This window comes from Rhipicephalus microplus, chromosome 1 (genome assembly GCF_043290135.1).
Source record: "Rhipicephalus microplus isolate Deutch F79 chromosome 1, USDA_Rmic, whole genome shotgun sequence".
In the NCBI taxonomy this organism is placed as follows: Eukaryota; Metazoa; Arthropoda; class Arachnida; order Ixodida; family Ixodidae; genus Rhipicephalus; species Rhipicephalus microplus.
This window is the reverse complement of record NC_134700.1, coordinates 270,197,331-270,221,849: the sequence shown is the minus strand read 5'-3', so window position 1 is coordinate 270,221,849 and position 24,519 is coordinate 270,197,331. Positions and strand designations below refer to the sequence as shown.

General features: G+C 41.6%; 1 protein-coding gene across 1 annotated transcript in view; it reads left to right on the top strand.

The window, feature by feature from the left end:
* The window catches only part of LOC119188138 (maspardin-like), a 32,181-nt gene extending 8,118 nt beyond the window's left edge, over positions 1–24,063 (top strand). Inside the window, exons 4-9 of the mRNA XM_075894441.1 lie at positions 9,716–9,877; positions 12,266–12,492; positions 14,262–14,370; positions 16,773–16,880; positions 17,983–18,123; positions 23,827–24,063. Coding sequence (XP_075750556.1) covers positions 9,716–9,877; positions 12,266–12,492; positions 14,262–14,370; positions 16,773–16,880; positions 17,983–18,123; positions 23,827–23,913 — 834 coding nt within the window. The 3' untranslated portion in view covers positions 23,914–24,063. The remainder of the gene's footprint in view (positions 1–9,715; positions 9,878–12,265; positions 12,493–14,261; positions 14,371–16,772; positions 16,881–17,982; positions 18,124–23,826) is intronic.
* The last annotated feature ends 456 nt before the right edge of the window (positions 24,064–24,519 follow it).

Sequence of the window (24,519 nt, the reverse complement as noted above, 5' to 3'; positions counted from 1 at the left end):
AGTCATGCCCAGAGTGCCAATGACGGAAAGCTCTGTCTCATTGTACCTCTGGTCCGATCCAGCCAGGCCTTTTGAACGCATTGGGATCGATCTGTACGGGCCTCTTCCATTCACGGCTTCCGGAAACCATTGGATTGTTGTCGCTGTCGACTATATGACGCGATACGCAGAAACAGCCGCTTCGCCTGCTGCCACAGCACGCGACGTATCCTCTTTTCTCCTGCGGAACTTCATTCTCCGTCACGGCGCACCGCGTGAACTTCTCAGCGATAGAGGATGTGTATTCCTCTCTGAAGTCGTCAACGCACTCCTTGCCAAGTGCCATATCATTCACCGGACTACCACCGCCTACCATCTGCAGACGAATGGCTTGACGGAAAGATTCAACCGTACCCTAGGGGAGATGATATCAAAGTATGTTGCCTCAGACCACTCCGATTGGGACCTCATTCTCCTTTTATGACGTACGCATATAACACTGCTCCACAGGCAACTACGGGCTTTTCGCCATTTTTCCTATTATATGGCCGACACCCTTCCACCACACTAGATACCGATCTACCCTACCACCCAGATTCCTCTGAGTCTACGCCTATCTCTGAAGCTGCCCGCCGTGCCGAGGAATGCCGGAAGCCCGCCCAGTCATTTACAACTGTCGACCAGTGGAGACAAAATTTCGACGTGACGATAACCAGCCGTACCCTAACTTTGTTCCGGACACTCTTGTGTGGCTTTGGGTTCCTGCTGTGTCTACAGGCCTTTCCTCGAAGCTTGTTTCAAAATACCAGGGACCCTACCGCATTGTCTCGCAGACTTTACCTGTTAACTACATCGTCGAACCCGTTACACCATCCACGGACCAGCGCTTTCGGGGTTGTGAAACTGTTCACGTACAGCGGTTGAAACCTTATTACGATCTGCTCGTACTCTGTTCACCGTGAGTCGCCAGGATGGCTCCTTTTCCGATGGGGGACGAAGTGTAGTGAAGAGGAATGCCCACTACTAAAGCGACATCGACACGGCGCGAGGCACGAGCTAAGACAGCCTGGTTGTTGCTGGGACGCTGCCCGTACACCCGGCCAGCTCTTGCTGCTTTTGTACAGAGGCTGATACCGCTTTTGACCTTGCATTTACATTATACCTGTCTTACTTGTCAAGAAGAAGGACAACAGCTGGAAATTTCGCATCGATTATCGGCATTTAAACAAGATAATGAAGAAGGACGTCTGCTCTTTGCCATGCATAGACGATGCCCTGGATTGCCTTCATGGTGCAAAATAATTTTCCTCTATCGACCTTCGCTTCGGGTACTGGCAAATTGCCGTTGATGACATGGCCGTGAGAAGATGGCGTTTATCACTCCCGACGGCCTTTACCAGTTTAAAGTGATGCCTTTCGGTTTATGCAATGTGCCCGCCACGTTCGAATGTATGATGGACGCCCTGCTGCACAACTTCAAGGGGTCCATTTGCTTGTGCGGCCTGGTCGACGTCATCGTTTTTCGTCTTCTTTTGTGACGCACTTTGAAAGGCTAGTGAAAATCTTATCTGTCTTTGTACGGAGAGACTGCAACTCAATTCGGCAAAGTGCCACTTCGGCCGCCGTGAAATTTCTGTCCTTGGACATCTCGTTGATTCTGTAGGGGTTTGCCCTGATCAAGATAAAATACGGGCAGTAAAAGATTTCCCTGCACCAACGCGTACCAAAGGCATTCGCAGTTGCTTTGGCCTCTGTTCTTACTTCCACCGCTTTTTTAACAACTTCGCTAACGTTAAAGGTGTCAGCCAGCTGGTTGCGGAAGTCATCCCACATAGCCATGCTTCTTTCCCTGTTGATGTACCATGTCTGGACGTTGTCTTTCAGGTAGAGCTACACTTTCGTAAGCTTGTTTTCTGGGGTGGCCCACTGGTTGTACTTCGCACAGCGTTCGAATTGGTGCAGCCAGTCTTGAGCGTCTTTATAGGTCTCACCATGAACACAATTAGGAATCATGGGATTCTGAAGTGTCATGTGTGATGGAGCCACAGTGGCCATGGTGGCTGAAGGAGGCAAGTGATTGCAGGCAGTTTCTCGCAAGGGATTGAGCTCGGGAGCCTAGCCTAGCAGACAGCGACTGAAACGGTGGACTGGTGTGTCGGCGCGTGGTAGCGATTCCGGGCTCGTATGTCGGGTCCGCGAAGGGGTGCCAAGCATGAAGACAACCCAGCACCTCCACCAGTGTGACGACGTGGGATCGATGAGCACATAAAGCACCTCAAACAAATACACTTTATCGATCACAGGGAAAAGACTGCAATGTCTTCTTCGTGTCTACATTCGGCCAAGGACACTCGCGCTGCTTCATTGTCGCTGCCACTGGCACATGCGCGCAGTAATATCATAGTTTAAAACAAGAATGAGAAATAAACATGGGCCGGGCACGTAGCACATAGGCAGGATAACTGCTGGTCATTAAGGATAACTGACTGAATTCCCAGAGAAGGCGAACGCACAAAGGGGAGCCAGGAAGTTAACTGGGCTGATGAGATTAAAAGGTTTTCAGATATAACGTGGCAGCAGAAAGCACAAGACCGGGTTGATTGGCGGATCATGGGAGAGGCCTTTCCCCTGCAGTGGGGATAGTCAGGCTGATAATGATGATGATGACCGATGCCATCTGTGGCATAAACTACTAAGTAGTGAAAATAACCAGCGTGTTTCTGTGGAAGTATTTGCTGGGCAATGAACCACTACCACCCAGTGGTAGTGGTTTATTGTCCCTCCAAGAGTGATACTGATTTGATTGCATGCAGCCTCGTCACACTAGTGCCACGACTATATGTTTTAATGCAGTCACATTGCAGTGCTCATCCAAAGAAAGGTTGTCTGTATGAAATGGAAAAAAAAATCATTGAATTTTGCCTATTTATTTCTGAAAAAGCTTTGTTAAACCGAGTTCAGTGCCGTGGAAGCTTTAATTTGAGTTGATGACAACATTGAGCATTATAAGCACTTGCAGGCAAATGAAGATTTCTCCTATATATTGGGAAATTCATAACATCAGATTTTATAAGATCAAGTTTTACAGTAGTAAAGTGAGGGAAGCAGCAGTGATTCAAACTAATTCTTCCCAACAGTACTTCCTTAGTTCAGATGCACGTTAGGGAACCTCATTGATTGCCATATTTTGCCCTAATTCTTTCAGAGAGTCTCATTAATATGCAGACAGTGGCATTCCAACTCTTTCGTTAGTGGGGAGGGGGAGGGGGGGCAAACCTATCTCACTCCATAGCCGGCGCGTGTGTGTGTATATATTTATATATATACTAAGAAGTTTTTCCAATGGGCCAAATGTACTTGGGAAGAGAAGAGACACAACTTAGCGTTTGCCTTAATTTTATTTCCAACGGTTTCGACTGGTGGACGGGACTTGTTTGCAAACCCCGATGAAGACCGGTCCACTGGTCGATACCGTTGGAAAAAAATTAGGGCAACCGCTAAGTTGTCTCCTCTCTTCCTATATATATATATATATATTTATTTACTGCCATACACGATAACATACATTCGGCAAATGCTCATTTATCAATGTACAATAAACATTCAATTACCTCTGTAAAGGCACAATTTATTTTCGTGTTACATGCGGATTCCCATGAAGAAGGGATCGACCATGTTTTTTCAATGACTGATTACATTTTTGCATATATTCAAGCTTGTGTGTACTATAATTTGCATTGTTTGCTAGTAGTCTGAACACAGTTTCTGGAGCATGCACTTATTACTAATATTGCATTGTTATAATACTGTTACCTTCTTATCAACTTCTCAATCATTTTTTTTAATGTATAGTTTGTGGTGTTAGGGGCGCAGTACATTGTTTACACTCATAGTATTTGTACTAGCAATTTTGAGGGGCCCCTGGGTACCTGCATGAATATGCCAATACAAATTGTGTAAACAAAACTTTCCTTTGAAAGAACACAATGTGGGTGATTATGCCGTTAAACTATCCCTCGTTGCTTCATTTCAAAATGATAGTTAGCTGTATATGATTGATGTAAACAATCTTCGTCATGCACACCGCACCAGCTTGTATGCGACACAACAAATGACGCGTAAATGATCCATTGCGTAATGATCGACCACTTATGCACTATCACGTAAAAAATAAGAGAGTAAACTATTTTTGATACGGCATATTGTTTGCCATAGCTTCTTCGACGTTTAAAATTTTGTGTGCCACAAAATCACCTGCTTGTTACATGATGTCACAAAGCCGGAAAGCATCTCCTTCTAATTGTAATTCAAGTAGGCTAGCTGCCAGTCATATAAACATGCGTCAGCTACTTATAGCAGCGGGCGAGGTGGATTATGAGTGTAATAAAATATTTCCACTTGCAGCATGAAAGTAGTTTGTGCACGTATACATCTCTGTGAGCTCATACTTGCTAAGAGAAAGAGGAATAGAGAGAGATAAGCAACGCTGCATGTGTGTGCTTCTTTGCTGTTCGATCTGTATTTTGAACTGTAAAAGACAATTCAAGTTGAGTGAAAACCAACTAGCCCGCCTCCTAATTAAGCCTCCATAGTGCTAAAAACCACGGTCTTTTGCTTTCTACCTGGTCCGGTGGGTCAAGTTGTGGGGCAAGCTTAAAAAGCTGAGCTCCCTACACTGAGCTTAATTAAGTCCACTGCTTTATTCATCACCACTTTGCAAGTTACCGCTGTAGCTCCGAGTTACCATAAGCAATGCTGATCAAGTTTATCGGATAATAAATGGAAACAATTTTTGGCGTTTCAGTACGGAAAAACTTAAATGAAAAACGATTCGTCACACTCATTGGCTCGCAACAACTTCGACAGAGCAGCAGTGACAACTTATCTTTTTCTAAGAAAATTATTTTGGGAAGCGGCAAATGCCTTGACCGGTCCTTAAAATGTTTGCTCGATCCCATCCGTAACTACATCAACAAGTCACAGCAGAACAAAAGCATGACAAAGTGACGTAATAGTATAGGGCCCCTGTTCAGTGCTTGCCTGCTCTGCAATACTACAACACAAGACGCAAAAAACTCGCTTTGCGGTGCGGGTCGCAAACTTTGCGACCCGCACCGCAAAGAGCCTACAAGGAAAATCATCACAGCGGAAATGTTGGCAGAATTTCACTATGTTGTAACATTCCCTCGTAACATTTTAATTCTCCCGTGAGAACATAATTTAGTGATTATGGTTGTGACGGAAAAGTAAGCCTTACTTGTTGGTTTCCCCAGCGTCCAGCCAAGAGTGACCACTATCGAAAGTGGTCAACTCTCTTCTGTGGGGCTCTCCCCCCCCCCCCCCCCCCCCGCGCTGATACGCCTATGTATGCAGAATGTTATAGTAAATTTTAAATTCCTGTAGGTGATAGGGCACTGCAGGTTGACTTGCTTCCTGCTTGACCGTGCTGCTGTGGCAGCTCATCTTCTGACCCAAAAGACGCAAACTCAAACCTGGCCACTGTGGTATCATTTCGATGGAGGCAGAATTCTAGTGTCCCCTGTGTCGTACACCAGGTGGTTCAAATTATCTGTAGCATTGTGCGACAGTATTTCACGTCATAGCCTGTGACAGTTTAAGACATAAAACCTTCTAAACCAGCCATCCATATGGCTTCACCCCACAACAAAACTGTAGCATAGCAAGTGCAATCCTGCTTGATTGAAACTGAAATGAATATGCAATATATTCCTTGTGATCTTGCATACCATGCCAGAAATACAAGAGGAAATGTCACATATGGCTATATTGATTTATTTGTGATCCAGTTTGTTGTAAAATTGATCTTTAATTAAGGCTATAAATATAGTCGCTTATTGAATTTGCTGGGCCGCATTTTTTCGGTCCACTAATTCATTCGGATGTACACCCGTAGCATTGCAATCCTTTGCACAGAACCCATGTACAATGGCAGATTATCATTTCATGGAAAGCTTTGACAGACAGACAAATAACTTTATTAGATGTTGAGGTGAGGAGCTCTGGCATGAGCCCTTATCAAGGACCTTTGAAAACCGCTGGCCACATCCAAGTCAGGGCTGCGACACCGTGATGTAACGCCCTTTCTTGGGCCTTCTGGATTGCCTGGAGTTGAGTATTGAGCGATGAGCTCCGGAGGGCCTCTTCCCAGTCGACTTCGCTGAATGGAGGACCACTAGATAACACGGGGCATTGCCGAAGTATGTGCGCTAAGGAACAACAAGTTTCATTGCAGTCCGGACAACTCTAATCAATCTCTGTTGAGATGCAACTAAGGAATCCCGGCGAAGGGAAGGAGCCTGTCTGGAGCATTCTAAGTGTGACTGACTGAGACTTGTCTAACTTCGGGAGAGAAAGAGGATATGGCCTTCTACTAAGCTGATAGTGGAGGTGATTTCATTGAAAGTAGGGAGCGGATTGTTAAGCTGGATTTCATCCCGTCCCCACAAGGCCTCCATGTCGCCGTGGCACATGAGATCTCGCGCACAATCATGAACAAGCTCGTTGAGCTTAGGTATGGTCTGATGAACGTCTAAACCCACATGGGCAGGAAACCAAGAGGTGAAGTGAGTGCCAGAATGCGTTTTTTTTTTTCTAGAATGGAGGCAGCTTCTCACGCTAGGTTACTGAGTCAAAATCTTTGATGGCCGCTCGTGAGTCTGTAAAAACGTTGGTGTGGGAGGGGTTGGTCACGGCTAGGGCTATGGCGACCTCTTCCCCGACAGTGCTAGTAGCTAACCTAATCAAGGCTGAGGAGCATTATTGTTCGTTGCCGTCAATGACTGCCAGTGCGAATGTACAAGAGTTACCAGACTGAGCGGCGTCGACAAAGACAATCGATTCTCGATTCTTTCTTCACAGCCTTCTGTAAAATTACCCATGCTCGGACTTTTCGCCTCCCTACAATGTATTGCAATGGGTGCATATATCGAGGTAATGGGCTGACCACAAAGGTCTCCCGAACCTCCCTGAATAAGGTGATTTCGCGTTCATTAACCATTTAGAAGTCATTGTGGCCGCGTCTAGGATGCGTCTCCCTGCCCTAGCTGACAAGAGCCTGACCACCTTTGCTTCGATCACTTCATCAATATTATTGTCCATACCCTGTTGGGTTAATCTGTCTGAGCGAATGGTTACTGGTAACCCCAGTACCTTTTTTGATGTTCTTACGCATGAGTGTGTTTGGCTTATTTTTGGGGGTATTGGTCCAATTAAGGGGCCTGAGCTACATAGTTAATGTGACTCATTAGGAAGGCGTGATGAATCCGGAGTAGGTGGTTTTCGCCTAGTCCTTTCCTACATCCTAGGACTCTGGCGACGAGTCTCGGCATGTTTTCAGTTTTGGTTGTGATGTGTGTCAGGGTTTCCATGTTACGCCCTCTCAGCTCACTAAGTAATCCCAGAAATTGAATCGACTCGTGGAATGCGCTGTCCATTTCTTGCGAAAAGGGCGATGGGAGTTTGGCCCAGGTGTGGAAGTCTTCCATATGCCTTGCCTGGCTAGTTTGTACAGCAATAGTTGTGATTTGTTTGGGGACAGTTGGAGGCCTGTGCCTTCTAGGTAAAACTCAGTTTCGTCAAGGGCTAATTGCAGTCCGTTTTCTTCTGTGAGTGGTTCTCCCGGGCACCAAATCGTAATATCATCCGGGTAAAGCGAGTGGCCTATATTGGGCAGGGAGCTGAACCTCTCCAAAAAGCCTCTCACGAATGGCAAGTTTGGCCACTGTTGGTGGCAAGTCATCTTTTTGTCCACTTTAAGTTGTCATTTATATCAGGATTACTACAAATGTAGTATGCTTAACAGAGTCATATATACCACAAGCAATTCCATAATTCATATATACTACCTTCCCCACAGCAGCTACAGCCTTGGAGTAAAATTACTCCAAGGCTGTAGTAAATTACTCCAAGGCTTATTACTCGCTCATCCGTCCAAAATTAGAATATGCATGTACTGTGTGGGACCCTTACACCAAACGTAACACTGACGCATTAGAAATGATACAACGCAAAGCAATAAGATTCATTTTCTCCAAATACCGTTCAACTGATTCCCCATCAACCCTTATGCTAACTAATAGCATTCCAACATTACAACTACGGCGTAAAATTCTCAGCTGAAAAATAACCGTTTATCCCTTAACCCGCAGCCTTTCATAACTCCACTCGAAGCACGCCGGACAAGGCATTGCCACGCCGAATCCCTAACGCCTTATAATACTAAAACCAACGTATTTAAGTATTCATTTTTTCCGCGTACAATAACAGACTGGAACAACTTGCCTTGTGAACAGCTGTCCAATATTGACGCTATTGCTCAGTTAAGATGTTAAGTTTTTTCATGCTTTGTATATGCCTTGTGTATGCCTTTTTGTTCTTGCCTTGTATATGCTTTGCATATGCTTAGTTTATATGCCAACTTTTGTATTGTTTCTTTTCCCGTTCCATACTTACAATGTTGTTTCCCTCTGGTTATTATAATTCGTACTTCCCATGCCCCTCCTGCTTGGGCCCTTACCTGGGCCTGCAGTATGTCTTAAAAAAATTAATAAATAAATAAAATTGAAATTTTTGTTTCAGCTTTACACTAACATGTACCCGCCACGATGGTTCACTGGCTAACGCACTCATCTGATGACCCGTAGGTTGAGGGATCCAATCCTGACCTCAGCGGCCGCATTTTCGATGGAGGCAAGAATGCTTGAGGCCCGTGTGCTTAGATTTATGTGCATGTTAAAGAACTCCAGTTGGTTGAAACTTCTGGAGCCCCCCACTATGGCGTCTCTCATGATGAAATCATGATTTTGGGACGTTAAACCCCAAGAAATAGTTTACATTAATATGTATGTGTTATGCAACAGCAATCCTTATCCTACGGCACATAGGTTTGGCTGATACGCATTTGGTCATGTGGCTTTGCAAGAAATACTTTTTTGCAAGCTTGGAAAATTTGCTATTTTAAGAAAGAAAAACTGGAAGGTTGGCTCAGTTCTTCATAATGAAGTGGCTCATAATAAAATTGCTGATAGAATAAACGAATTACAAAGTGACTTAAGTTTTTCATAAGGAGACATAGATAGCCATGTTTTAACAAAGGATAAATTTTCCTATAATGGTTATAACAAACACAATTATTGTTTCTTATGCAATTTATTAATCATTCAAACACGTTTAGCACTTCTGTCTAGTTTCCTTGGCACTTGAAAAACTAGGCTCATTAGAAGCATGACAAATAGTAAAAACTAAACGGTTTCAGCTTCGCATTCAGGTTTGTTACAGTGCAGTATTATATTGCAAACCTAAGGAAACATACCATGTGCCTATTTCTCATATTTTTTATGATTACGTATATCAAATCTGATATTATTACAGATCTCATAGTAGTAGCAGAAGTAGCACTGGGGTTTATACTACTGAAACAAATTGTTCAAACGTTCACTGTTACCTACCTGTCACTGTGGTCTAGTGCTTATGGTGCTTGGCTGCTGATCTGATTGTCAGAGGATTGAATTCAGGCTATGCAGCCATATTTTTGATGGAGGTGAAAATTCTTGAGGCCTGTTTACTTGGATTTAGAGGCACATTAAAGAACTTCAGGAGAATGAAATTTCAGGAGCTCTCCACTACAAGGACGCTCATAATTGTGTCGTAGTTTTAGGGTTAGGTTGCTAAAATCTTGACAATTGTTATTAAGCAATGTTGTCTATGCTCGTTTCAGGTGATAGTTGATGAAGGTGGCTCCAAAGTGTGGACTTACTATGACCATGGTCCACGTAGCATCAGTTGTCCACTTGTTTGCCTGCCGCCGATCAGTGGTACAGCTGACGTTTTCTTTAGGCAAATTATGGCCCTCACGGCAAGAGGATACCGGGTGATATCGGTAAGTTCAGCGATCGAGAAACTTCCATGCATTGAATAATAGTTGATGTATGCATACATTTGTCAATTTGTCATGAGTTCCACATTGAATGTGCAAAAAACAAAACAAAATGCATATGTGGTGTGTATAGTTTTGGCATCATTTTATATTTTACTCAGGCTTGGTACCTGTGCCTAGTATTAATAAAATTATCTACGCCATTTTCTCAGAAAGTACATAAGATATACTACACAATATTTTCAACATCTAGATAAAAAAAAATTGATCAGTGCTCTTGTTTTTTTTTCTTTTTTTTTTATGGCTCGATTCTCGAGCAAGTTAAACTAAAAAAAAATTGCTGTTTTGTGTAGCACAAAACTAATAGTATCGACATGGTGTGGTCGACTCTTCACTTTTTCTTGTTAAATTAGGCCCGTATTCACAAACCAACCTCAATCTTACCTCGAGTTTCCCTCATCGCTTTTAAGCCATTATTGCGCTTGCTGAACAAAGTAGGCTAGTATACGTGAACCAATCTCATTGTTATATTTTTCCCTGTTATCATTTCTGTGCCCTTATAACGTACATAGAGAGTACAGAAACTTGAGGACACCGTGAGGAAAGGGCAAGATTGGTTTGTGAATACGGGCCATAATCTCTTACACCTCGGAACAATAGAGAAAAAATGCTGGAATGGCTCGTAATATCGTGATAGTGTTTATCATATTACACTCAAACGTCATTATAACAAAGTTGCATTTTGCATGAAAATAAGTTTGTTACATCCAAAAATTTGTTATGAAGGTTTTTCTTAACACTATATCTATTGCAAGGCTATTTATTGTTTACATCATTATAACAGGTATTTCGTTATATCCGGGTTTTTCATATCAAGGTTTGAGTGTAGTTGTGTTTTATTATTATATCGTATTATTATAGTACTGTTTATATTATTATAGTTGTGTTTTATTATTATATTGTATTATTATAGTACTGTTTCGACACTTTGTTGTTCTCGGAAGTGGATGTGTCGTCATGTCATGATGCAGAAGGTGGCAGCACGACAAGGTGACTGGCACAAACTTTTGACTACGGTTAGTTTTTTCAGCAGCCATCAATTAAACCAGTTTCCGCAGGTGTCCTGAATAACAAATTGCTATCATCGTGGAAAAGAGAAAAAAAAAAAGCTTAAATATGAACTTGGTGTTTGTATTGCTTCAAAGTGCCATTGCAAAACCACTCCTCACTATGAAACAAATCGCAGCTATCACTCTTCCGTTCTCTTGGAGTCTGTAAAAGATGTTCATCAGCTCTCTTATGGCTCTTTGCTGAACTTTGATATGTAAAACCTGCAGAGTTTGGGGGGGAGGGGTATTCAAATATCACAATTTTATTCCACTTAGCATCACTAGGGTGCTTCGCGTGCATTCTGGCTGGGGTAACCTGATTTAAAACCTGCCATTGTATCAACTGGGGTAATTGGGTTTGTTCTGCTCACCAATTAACCTCACTCGGTACCATTAACTGCTGCGATGGCTTAATGGCTAAGATGTTGTATCGCTAATCTTTATAATGCGAATGTGAATTCCAGCCGGAATAGTTGCTTATTAATTGAAGTAAAATGCATAACTTAAATATTAAACTTATGTGTATGTTAAAGAGCCCCGGGTGGAAGAAATTAATCCAGCGTGCCAATCCTACAGTGTTCCTTGTAATCATATCTGCTGCTCTTTAATGAAGAAAGTCCTTTGAAAGTTATTTGGTGCCGAATCGAATCTTTCAGATTTCAGGGAAGAAACAAATCTAAATCAGACATATTTAGTCCACCTTCCCTCAACATAAATTTATGCGCACACTAAACATTGCGATAGTGACATCGCATGGCAGTGCATCTAGAAGGCATCAATGTTTGCTGAAAAGTTGTCCAATCAGTAATTCAACATCTGACATTGAAAGCTGGTCTCTACAGTAGCTGTTTGAGAGCACTGATCTTTTTATATACTGTTGCAATGATATGCAGCTGTTTTCTCACTACATAACAGTAGGATACACATGCTATCTGTATATACTGTTGAAATGATATGCAGCTGTTTTCTCACTACATAATAGTAGCATACACATGCTCTCTCTCTGGCCTAAGATAGCAAAAACCAAGGGGTGAAAGACTGATAACCCTCATTTAAGGAGATAGCAAAGCATTTTCCGACAGCTGTTGTCTTTAGATGGGTGTATTGGAAAAGAGAGACTATAATGAAAGCTGGTTGTCCAGCAAGTTTTGAATGTATAAACATTTTAAGTCTACAAACTATTGGCTGATATTGGCAATTAACGAGTATAAAAAGAAGAGCACCACGTGTCATGCAGGATGGTAAACGTGATGAGCCTATCAATTTGCTCAACTGTTTGCAGTTGGAGTACCCTGTGTACTGGACAATGCGCGAGTGGGTGGCTGGCTTCCGGAAACTCTTGGACCATCTGCAACTCGACAAAGTTCATGTGCTGGGTGCTTCCCTGGGTGGCTTTCTGGCCCAGAAGTTTGCAGAGGCCACCCACACGTGCCCCAGGGTCCATTCGCTTGTGCTCTGCAATAGTTTCTCGGACACTTCCATCTTCTCCTACACAGACACTGCCGTGCTGTGAGAGCCTCCTTCACCTTTCTTTTTTTTGCTCATACACCGCACGTATCAAGCGTTTAAGAAAAGGGAATCAGTTTATTTTATGGTATGATTTGACATAAAAATTGAAAAAAATTCATCTATATACTGGTGGAATTTCTGTGTGCAAGTTAGCTACATGGCACTGCTTCACGATAATGCAATGAAGGCAGCTTCATGGAAATTCACAGATTTTTTTACATTTTTTTCGGTGTTGGGATTGTGAGTTATGCACAATGGAAACAGCGTCACGACACCTTCATACACTATTGTGCCTATCCGTCAACCTCCGAAAGTCTCTAGTTCACGTTGACCCCAATTTTGGCCTTGTATTTAATTGTCATGCTGTACGCAGGGGGATTTCAGGCTCCTTTCCTTTGCATTCGACTGTGTTGTGTTTGACAAATGCATGTGGGAGGGTCCCCTTTTGTCAGGAAAAGCCAGCTTCATGAGATGCTTTGCACTGCAGGATTTTAATTATATCGAGTGTCCCAGCTAGTTTCCTTCAATGTAGTCGTAAATTTTCCCATGCACTGTCATTAAAGCATTATTGTTCTCTGAAATAGTTTGATATAAAGGATAATTCAATTTGCCTGAGTTTGTTATAGTCTGGTTTGACTGTACTTTTGAAGTTTCCTGGTTTTTAGAGTGTAAGCAGAATAACTGCTGGTCTTAGGTTTAACTGACTGGATTTCAAGAGAAGGCGAATGCATGAAAGGAATGCAGAAAATTAGGCAGGCAAATGAGATTAGGATGTTTGCAGGTATAACGTGGCAGCAAAAAGCACAGGACTGGGTTGATTAGCAGAACATAGGAGAGGCCTTTACCCTGAAGTGGGTGTAGTCAGGCTGATGGTGATAGTTCTTAGAGCACAGCTTCTAGGTGCTCAATTCTGCATTGAGTGTTGGTGTTTGTCATCTTTAATACTTGGAGATTGCCCAGTCCTGCGTTGAGTGTCGGCATGCCTCATCTTTAATACCCAGAGCTTGAACATTGCATAAGATGACGAGAACCGGCGCATTCAGCATGGTATGGCCGATGGCTGCATAAGATGAAAGCATACACAGAGTGCAGAGGGTATGGCAAGAAGATGAAAAGGAAAGTTAAGTGCTGCAGGAGTCCACAAAATGGCGTCATATTTGCTATCTAGGCCATCAAAGCAGGCGTTAGCATTGTTAAAGTGAGTGTTATCACTGCTGCAGCCAAGTTACGGTACTCATGAAATTAAATGGGACATAAAATTTTATAGAATGGCAACTGATTTGCATGATTATTCACAATAGCCTCATAATGTCACAACAAATCTGGTCTCTAAATATGTTGGTTGTGATGTTTGCATTCAAGTTGAAATTACACAGATATGACCCAAACTGAAGACTGTGTAAGTGAAAATAGGTTGGCTTATTAGTCCTACGGTGTCTCCTTTTAATCCATGAGTACTGTACATTTAACTGCACTTGCAGAGATGTGAATTAACTGTGAGATATTTAAATGCACTAGTCTGTCCTGTAATGCACAATTTAAAATTTCATAGCAAACTGGTATCCTAGAATCTGTGCGCATACAATTTTTGAGGCTCTACATCATGTAAAAGTAACACACTGTGAAATACCCAATGCAGATTCTATTTGTACCATTACTGCTTGTAGTTCCCATCATTGTTCCTTTCCTGTACTTACCATACATCCTATAAAGCTTGCCAAAGATGTTTTTTCAGTTGTTTTTTTATTTTTCTTTTGAAATGGTTACAGGTTTTGGCTCTTTCCAGCAGTTGTGCTTAAAAGAATGGTAATGGGCAGTTACAGTCTGCACCCTGTACCAAGTGACATAGCTGACTCAATTGATTTTATGGTCGAAAAGGTAAGAATGTTTCTTTTTGAACATTGCATAGGCATACAGGATGGTTTCGACCAGGTTTGCACTTGCAAACCAATTTTTTTAATGCCCAATTTTCGCACCTCCTCATCTCTTTCAAATCCTCACTTATTTGTATTTCTCTGTGGCTCTATCACACTGCCCACAAGAACATATGGCGAAAAAATAAAATTTCAGCCCTGTAGAATGTCTCGCTCAGCCTTTCTGATGTACCCGCCACTAAAGTCTAGTTATGGCACCCAAGTGCTGACCCAAAGGTCATGACATGGAATTCTAGCCACTGCTGCTGTCTTTCCGGTGGTAATGGAAATGCTTCAGGCTCGTGTGCTTTCAGGCGGCTGAAATTTTCAGAGCCCCCCACTACGGCATTCCTCACAATCACAACTTGGTTTTGGGACGTTAAACCTCAGCAATTATTGAATTATTATTGTACTTTTTCTGATGTGATTCATATTTTATATTAAAGCTGATTGTAACTGATTGCCAACAATTAATAAAATAGTACTGGTATAATGGATGAGGCATCAGGCAGTGTAACTACTAACCTCGCCACTGGGTATGACAGTTTCATGCAATGAAATTTTGTGGGAGAGCTTGCCACTAACATTTTCAAATAAGTCTCTGATTGGTGACTGAGCACAGACACTGGAGCGATGACCACACTATAAAGAGTATTTGGCTTCATGTGGACAAATAACGAACAGCCAGCTTTTGCATGAATCATGCTTAGTGGGTGTGTTTGTGTGCTTATATCTACACAGTAAACATCCTGTGAAATTATCTTCTGCAGGGAAAATTTCATTACTAAAATTAATAGTCAATAAACTTACTTGCAGCTTGTAGCCTGGTTGTCCATACACATTTATTAGGCCCGACATCAATCTATCTGCCTGTTGTTGCAAACAATGGAACAGTGAGAAATCTGAGCTGTGTCTTCCTAAGTGGTTGTTATAAGCTCAATTAGACCTACTGCCTCAACAATTAGGTACCCTTGATTTTTGCGGCATTTGCCATTTGGCCATGGATTCCTACTTTAAGGGGTGTGCTTGCATCGCAGTGATTAACTTTACTTATGTGTCTTTCTTTTTGCTGTGGCAGACAATCAGCATGCAGAAATACTTTGAAAGGCAAGGATATGAAGGCATGCATTCTGGTATGATCGATTGTGGTATTGAAACACTGGAAAGGATATTAGAGAGGAATCGAATGGTGCTTCAAGTGCAATGAAAGGAGGATGACAAACTTGACATGCCCCAACATGTCTGTCCTGCTCATTTCATGCTGTTTGAAGCTCTCCTGTGGGAAATGGGAAGGAATATATAAATTGACTAGTGAGAAGAGCTTTCCCAAAGAGTTCATTGAATGCAAAAGCACCGAAAAATTCTGTATTAGTAGGTTCCATACCCATACTGACATGCTTCTGAATAGAGCTGCGAGAGAATGTTGTGTAACATTACGTGTGAAGTGTCTTGCTGTATAGCCAGTAAAAAAAGCAGGCAACTGGGCGTTGCAGTCGATGCCAGTAGGGTTGTTGTGCAGATACCGTGCAGCTATCGCATAATCCTCTCCTATTTTTTTTTCTTTTATGGAGAACCTATGAAAAGTTAGGGGGTGTGAGAGTTAAGCGAGGAAAATTTCCCGCGAAAACATACGGAGCGAAAAAAAAAATGGAGTGGCCGCAAATTGTGATTCTCACGCTAGTAGCCACGCTAGTAGCCAAAGATTTATTTGAGACACAGATGCTGGAAGCAAATAGTGGACAGTTTTAGAATATCGTACGCAAAGCTTGCGAACGTAGCATTAGCGCAAGATGTGCGAATAAATACGGTAGTTCTTTTTTTGCTGGCTGGTTTGATGCTTTTCGAGAATGGCAGGTGTGAAACAGTTGTTGCTCATGTATGTAACTATCTTGTCGGCAGAGATCCCACATGGACTCTGCATTCTGTGAAGTTTACAATATTGCTACAGAATTGAAACTTCTTTCTGAGTTTTAAGTGAATAGAATGTTTTGCTTGAAATGTTCAAGTTATAGAAAAAAGGGGGAACTATGTGTAGAGGCTGTTATGTGACTCAGTCAACCTCGATTTCTTACTGCTACAGAGGTTAGCAGTACAAGGATGAGGCATAAATGTATCACAAGCACATTTTCTACATTGGAACGTGCAAAATATAAGAATTAAGATATTTTAAAAAAATATGGCAAAAAATATTTTGCTGGAGATTTCCCAGCGATACCTTGTACGGCTCAAAGTAACACACTTTAGCACAAATTGATCTTGACTTACGTGTTAAAATGAATATCCACTGTGAAAATTGTCATAGTATTTGCATTAGGTATTCTCACTTCATTCCTAGTGTATATGAGTGACTAGTCCTTGCTTTTCCAGCTGGAAAGCTTAACACAGTCTGAGCTTGCATCACGACTTACATTAAATTGCATGAACTCCTATGTGGAACCCCAATACTTGGATGGTATTCCTATCACAATTATTGACGTGAGTATTTTTTATAAATGATCTTTCACTTTATACACTAAAAGCTCTTAATTAAATGCTTATTCTTGTGACTCTGGTTAATCTGTAAAACTAAATATAATTCAGACTTATGTCGTGGTTCTGGCTTGCATGTGCCTTGCTTAAAGGGGCCCTGCAACACTTTTTGAGCATGGTCAGAAAACGCTGCCGGTCGGTATTAGAGGCTCCCGACAACAAGCGAGCCAAATATTATAGCACAGCACATGGCCTGGAAATCACAAGAAATTGTCAAAGTCAACTAAAAATTGCTTTCTCTTCTCTAAACAAATTGTGTTATATGCCCAGAAATCGCACGTCAATGACCCATCTATCAGCCATTGGCTGATTGGAACATGGTGCGCTCGCTCGTTACAGAGATTGCCGCGATAGGCTGCTACTTGTCCACGCGTGCTATACCACTGAGAAAGCCGCGCATTTGAAAAAAAACAAAACAAAAAAAAGTGCTCGAGGTCGCAAAGCATGTGTGACGTTTTTCTGTGGCCCTGCCATCCTTCCCTGCTTAGCTTCCAGCACTTTCATTGGGATGAGAGTAGAGAGAATGCAATTGCAGCGTGCAACAAACCTTTGTAACTCCACTCGCCCTGGAAGGATTCTTAAAATTTTTGTGGCGTTGAATTCGTGAGGCAATAAGCTCTTCCAGTGAATTCATTCCGTGGATACTTGAAAAAGTGTTTCAGGGCCCCTTTAAGATGGCGGTTCTGCTACTGCCACATTACCAATAGTTCGAAAGAAGACACCAGATGACGCCACTCATCTATGTTTGTAAAAAAGGGAGAAAATTTGGCGCGCAAGTGCATTTAGCTCCGCCTCACGCGTCTTTTGCATGTCGCACGAGGTGACAGAGATCGGCCGACTAAGAGCTTGGAGCACAAACACGGACGGCGTCGTCCACCTACAATTCGCCTTGTGTCATTATGGCCTTACATAATCCCATCTCTTTTCCTAGCATTGCAGCTAATCCGATCTTTTATTGTATGTATGTGTTCTGTATAATTGAAAAAGTTATGCAGTAACGATTCATGCTTCTCTCTCTCTCTCTCTCTCTCTCTTTTTTCATATCCAGGTTTTCGACAGCAGTGCACTAAAACAAGAAGTGAAGGAAGAGCTGTACAAACTCTATCCACATGCGAAAAGGGCCCACCTGAAACGAGGTGGCAACTTTCCTTTTCTGAGCCGCAGTGATGAGTTCTCCATGCACCTTCAGGTGATTACCTGATGCACTGTTTCTCCATTGCCTGTAGAGTGGCTCTGGCTAAATAAAGTTCAGCCGTTGAAGCTCAAGTTTGAAGTACTGGCAGTGATAAAAACATTGCTTTTCTTTTCTTTGCAATGATATTCATCATCTAATGTTAAGGCATGATGCCACATACTTCAAAAAAAAAAAAAAACTTTTTTAAGCACTAGAGATCTTTTGTTTACATTATAAAGTTTACCTTTTTTAGACACATGTGGGCATTATAAATCAAGCCCTACTTTTTGTTTACTTTTCATAATTAAAATTTTAATTAAAGGTGAGCCTATATGCAAACACCTGATTGAAACTCCACTCATTAGAACAACCAAACCTTTTGTAGGGACACAATGGAAGCCTTGGTCAGTGAAATGAACCAAGATCAGATAGAACATTCTGCACTAACACTAGAAGCACCTTTGTATAACAGGCAGCCATATAAATCTCACAGCACGATTTCGCTTATTGAGTTTCATTGCACACTCACTATTGTGATGAATCTGAATGAAGTTCTAACGAAAAATTTCATTAGGGAAAAAACTGGTTGTTCGCCTACAGAAAAATACCAAAAATATAAGTTATGGGAAATCAACAACAAAAAGATTTGAAACAGGTGCAGCACCTACACAATGTTATGAGGAACACTAAAATCCTCTACATTTTTGGCCAGTTTTATAGTGAATCTTACTCTTGTATGCCTTTGTGTTAGTGCAAAAAACGGTAGGAATGGGAATATGGATGCTTGCAATGAAAAATCCGTAAACACAGGCCGTGTCGAGCCTACGTTGTGTTCTGTAGTTCTGTTGCAGCCTTGAGCAAGACTAGGCCGCTTGTCGAAACGTTGGCTCGACACAACGGCTGTTTACTAGGCTTGCGCGAACAGTGAAGTTTAGGTTCGAAGCGAATAGTGATTTTGATCGAATAATTTCGAGTCGAATTCAAATGGTATGTATGAGATATAAAAAAAAACTAATATCTATCGGGACCTAACTAACCTGCACAATATTTCTCTTGAATTGAAATAAGGGTTCTATGAAAATGCCTTTTTTTTTTTCGTTCGAAAGAAGTCGAGACAATCTTGAGTAGTAGTTTTGGTAGGACGAGAGTGATAACCTTTAAGATACTTAACATTTTAAAATTTATTATACTTGGAGCCTATAAGCCGTCATAACAAGCCTAATAAAATGAAGAATTGATTTGGGGGTAACATGCTCCTCTAAAGGGGCTCTGCAACACTTTTTCAAGTAGCCATGGAACCAGTAAACATGCATGTTGCCTCACAAATTTACCGCCGTAAGGTTTCTAGAATCAGTCCAGTACGAGCGGAGTTCCAAAAATTTGTCGCACGCTGCAGTTGCATTCTCTTTTCTCATCTCGGCGAAATGGCTGGAAGTTAAGCAGGGAGGAAAGGCACGGTGAAAGAAAATGCATCACACCCACCTCGTGGCCTTGAGCACCTCTTTTTTTTTCCTTCTTCTTCTTCTTCGAATACAGGGCTTTTCAGTGCGATCACGCGCGTATTCGTGGACTGCTTTTCAATGCAATCGCGCACGTACTCGTGGACATGCTGCGGCCTCGGTAACGAGGAGCGCTTCATGCTCCGTATATTCCTTCTTGGCTGTGACAATTGATTTTTGAGCTTGTAGTGTCATTTGCCGAGGGAAGAAAGCAATTTATAACTTTGAAAATTTACCATGAATTACAAGCCGCGTTCTGCGCTATAATATTTGCCTCGCGTGTTCTCAGTAGCTAGGACTACCGATCGGCAGCGTTTTGTGACCATGTTCAGTTAGTGTTGAGCACCCCTTTAAACTTGAAGAGGGGCTTCGCGGCAAAGCGAATTTCCCTTGGATAGGCGCTTTTGCCGCTTATCATTTCTACATTGCAGTGAAACCAGCTTTACAAGCAGTCGCATGTGGATTAATATACACCTATTCGTTTATGGCGAATACTTCAAAAATATTTGATAATTTAAATTCGAATCACGAATTCAAATACTCAACTATTCGTTTAAAAATTCAAAGCATTTAAATATTTGCACAAGCCTACTGCTTACAGATTTTGCGTTAATGGCAGCTCGACATTTTTTATTATACATATTTATATTTTTCCAGCTTGCATTGTAGCATCAGTGCCATGACGGGATGCTTTTGCGATTCGGTGCCAAACATTTGTGAGGCAAGCTTTTGCAGCATTGAGGCCAGGCACGATGCCAACTTGTTTGAAAATATCAAATCTTCTGTTGCTATTATTTGTCATTCAAAGCAAATTTGATAATTGACAGGCTCGCATACCTTAAGCGTATACAACACATCTACGACATTGCACATTCACCTGCTGAGAATTTTGTGACTTTCATAATTAAAAATGATAAATTGGCAGTGCTGTTATAGCATTATTTCATGTTCAAACTTGATATGATTGTTAAATAATCCAGGAAATGCAACACATCTAGCTAACTTTATTATGCACACAATACTGGCGATTTCGATTTCGCAGATGATGGATGATCTAACATTCTTTTTGTATTTTCTGAAAGAAACTGTGTAGACAAACTTTATGCAGTAAAATTATGGGCAATAAATTGTGTATTCAATCCAATCCAATCAAATCTTTATTTATACCATGTACAGTCTCACTGATGGAGAACGGGAAAAAAATGCTGCTGAGAAATGGCTTGGTTCCGTAGCCCAACGTGAGCTATGGCGTGTGGGCAACAACAAAGAAAAACAGTCAACTAATGAAAACATATGATTTGTGTAGAATAATAACAGTGTACAATAGCCTGCAAAAAAAAGCATACAAGAATACAATGCCAGGATCAATAAAATTAGTTTTCTTATACAAACACAAATCTAAGTGTAGCTGAGGAAAAACAAAACAAATCAAAATCTATTAACTAAAGATGGTTTAACAATGATGGTAAAGAATAGCACTAACGCTCTTTGCTAGTGTTTAAACGGGGTGTGCACGTGGGAGCTGCCCGCAACACAGTGATCTGTGTTTTGGAGGACCAAATAAAAGTTTATCCAATCCAATCCAAACGGGGTGTGACAACTTTCTAATACTGTGTCTATGCCTCGTTTATAATAGTGGTCATTTGTCTTCAAATATGCTAGGTATCTAAATTATGTATGTTATGTCTTACTTCATATTTCTATCTAGAACTTGGCAGATAATAGTACAATTTGTGAGCTGTTGTAATACCAGTTTTATGAAAGAAGTCTATGCTTGTTCCATTATATCCAGCATTTTTAAAATCGCGTAGATATCGTTTCTGCATAACAAACTTTTTGTAGATTATATAATGAAGTGGTAGACAAGTTGACAATAATTAAGATGTGAATAGAACAGAGAATTGTAAACTTGTATTTTAGGTTTTGGTGAGAGAATGTATTTGAGCTGACCAACTATTCCAGTTAGTCAAGCTAATTTTGTTAACATGAACTTTCACGTAAAATTTACAAGACATGTGAGCTCTAGATACAACACCAAGGCACTTAATGTGGTGGACAATATCAACTGGGCGCAGTTGATATTAAAATAGTCGACAATATCAGCATGACCAAAACCCGGCTGCAGCGGCTGCATTTCCAATGGAGGCAGAAATATTGTAGGCCCCGCAGAAATGTTGTAGGCCCGTACATTTGGGTGCACATTAAAGGACCCCGAAGTGGTCGAAATTTCCGAAGCCATCCACTAAGGCGTCTCATATTCATATGGTGGTTTTGGGACGTTATACGCCACATATCAATCAATGACCAAAACCCCAAAAGTGACATTTTGACCAAAAATTTGCTTTTTCTATTTAGCCTGATACCTTAAATGTTGTGAGGTCATTGTTATCAGCAAGTAAGGACAAATTTGTGCGAATTGACAGCTATAACAGACAGCTTTGAAATATAGCTGTTGTCAGCTTGTTATCAGGATGTTCCAATGAACTGTCTTAACAAGGTGGACATCTGGGCACGTTAGTATTGCATGGTTAAGAATGTGTGTGTGTATGCGTGCCTTCCTCATTTTTAGTGCGCTATTAACATTCCTAACCAACTGCCTTCAATAAACTTGAATGCACATCAAGACCTGTCTCTTTCTCTGTTCATTTTGTGCCTATGAACATACTGTAAAGTATGCGACCAATTAGCTAAAACCAGGGTTCTGATAGAGCATTTCAGGGACAACAGAATAGGACCGGCTATAAAAGAAACCTATGTTTTTCTTCAAACGAGCTGTCTTAGTTATTCTACTTTTTCTACAATGCTAAATAGAAGCCACAGCTATTATTACACAATGTCAAGCACAGTGCACATGTTTCAACATTAAGCACTACATAATTGTTGAGAAATACAGATGCTTCTTATGAAAAGAATAAATTCTTGAATTAAAGCTGTATTTACTGCAAGTACGTATTTTCCTTCAGAGCACATCAAGTTTCTATACCGTGACAATAATCTGCTCAGCAGGTATATTGGCAAAAATCTCACTATAATTTTATATCTTTTTTTTCTTGTATTGTGCAAGACCAGCGGTAAGGGCTGGTGCTATTTGACATGGCAGAAATTTCGGTGCTTTCAGCTATTGTTATAGCCATGTAGGTACGACTATTGTCGAGAAACAGTGTCCTTTTAATTACTTATGATGCATGGTGTTGTCTTAAAAATATATTATGACACTGTAACTGAACTTGATACTATTGATGTTCCTCATACAGCAAGGGTAGCTGTGCGGCTGCGTGTTAAAGGGGTACTGACACAAAATTTCAGGGCCGAGATAGCCTGTGGGGTCAATTCTCATGAACATTCATATGTCATCTGCAAGATATCAACAGCGAATATAGCTTGGAAGGTACTTTAAATTAATTTTGAAGTTTGCGTGAGGAACCAACTCTATAGCGCTATAGACACCCTCGGAGGTGACCCCGAGGTGACTGCCTACTTCCCTCACGTCACCACGCCGCGGTCAACAAAACAAGTTATGATGACGTCATAGCTGCCATTTTTCTTTTGCCGTGTTAGTTCCCGAAGTCTATATTTCTCGGTGGCTGGTTGCGAGTGTGTGGCCGTGGCGCACGCTTAGAAAGTTTTGTGTTTGCTGACATTCCAGTCCTGTTTTCTATTCGAAAGTAATTCTTGATGCGGACCGTGCGGAAGTTAGTCCCAGTTCCGTGTGCTGAGGTGGTCAAGAGCTGCACTCACTAGGTGGCGACAGTTGCACCCAGTTTTTGGAACTCTCTCAAACCGAAACTGAGACTGATTGATAATGATGAGCCTGTAATTAATTATCTGCCTGGTGCTGCAGCAAGCAATATGTACTGTCATGACTAACAGGCCCCCAGCAACGCATTACAGCATAAAAATGCGAGGCCAAAGTTTTTGTGTCAGCACCACTTTAAACATAATTTGTATGGCTTTCTAAATGTACAGTTGAGCCTGGTCATTGCACTGGATTTCACATTCAGTTGACTGTTCTTAAATAACCTGTGTTGCCCAATTTTATGAGATCAGATATTGTTAATCTTCGACTGGTCAGCATTTTCTAAGCTTTTAAGCAATGAACTGCCAGCAAAAGCAGTGAACATAATGCATGTGTGCTCAGGCATGCACTGTCTCCATCTTTGTGTGCTTGCCTTTCTGTATCGTCTAAAGCTCTCCTCCCATTGGGAATTTCTTGTTTCAGATCCACCTACGGCAGTTTGATAGCACACGCTATGCCGCGCGAGAAGCCGTTGAGCCAGCTCCAAAAAGCACGTCTTCTCACTCCTGAGGAGGCCAGCATACCTCGCCGAACCAGTGCCTTGATTTATTTTACTGGTCTCTGTACAAATATTGCTTTAAAACCGTTGTGTTTTAATACACAGACACAGGACTGTATTGTGAATTGATTATACAAAGAAATACAAGGATTACTTTTTTTTGTTCTGTGCCACTCTTTTCCACATTTGGGACATACGTGTACATGGATGCAGAACTATCTTTGGTAGAGTGTTTTGAGCCTCCAAACAATAATTCGTACGGTGCAAATTTGTGCGAACTGTTCTCGCCTGCTATTCAGCATCTGGTCATAGCAACCACCGCTTTGGTTTTCATGCGCATTTGCTGGTGATTCCAGAGCAAGCAATGCCTTCAACATCTGCCGCCCTCTTTGCGATAAAGAAACCATATCGGCTGGTTTTCTTTTGTGGAGGCATTCAGTTATGTGCTTTCCTGCAAACAGTGTTAACTGCCGGTTTACTACCAGTGCGCAACCATTCAATTAATGAAGAGACAAGAGGATCATGCTACCCAAAGGTGAACAAAGACTGCCAAGTATTCTTTGCACAGTGGCATCTACCTAGCACACAGGGCACGTGCACGAACAAAAAATGCTGAC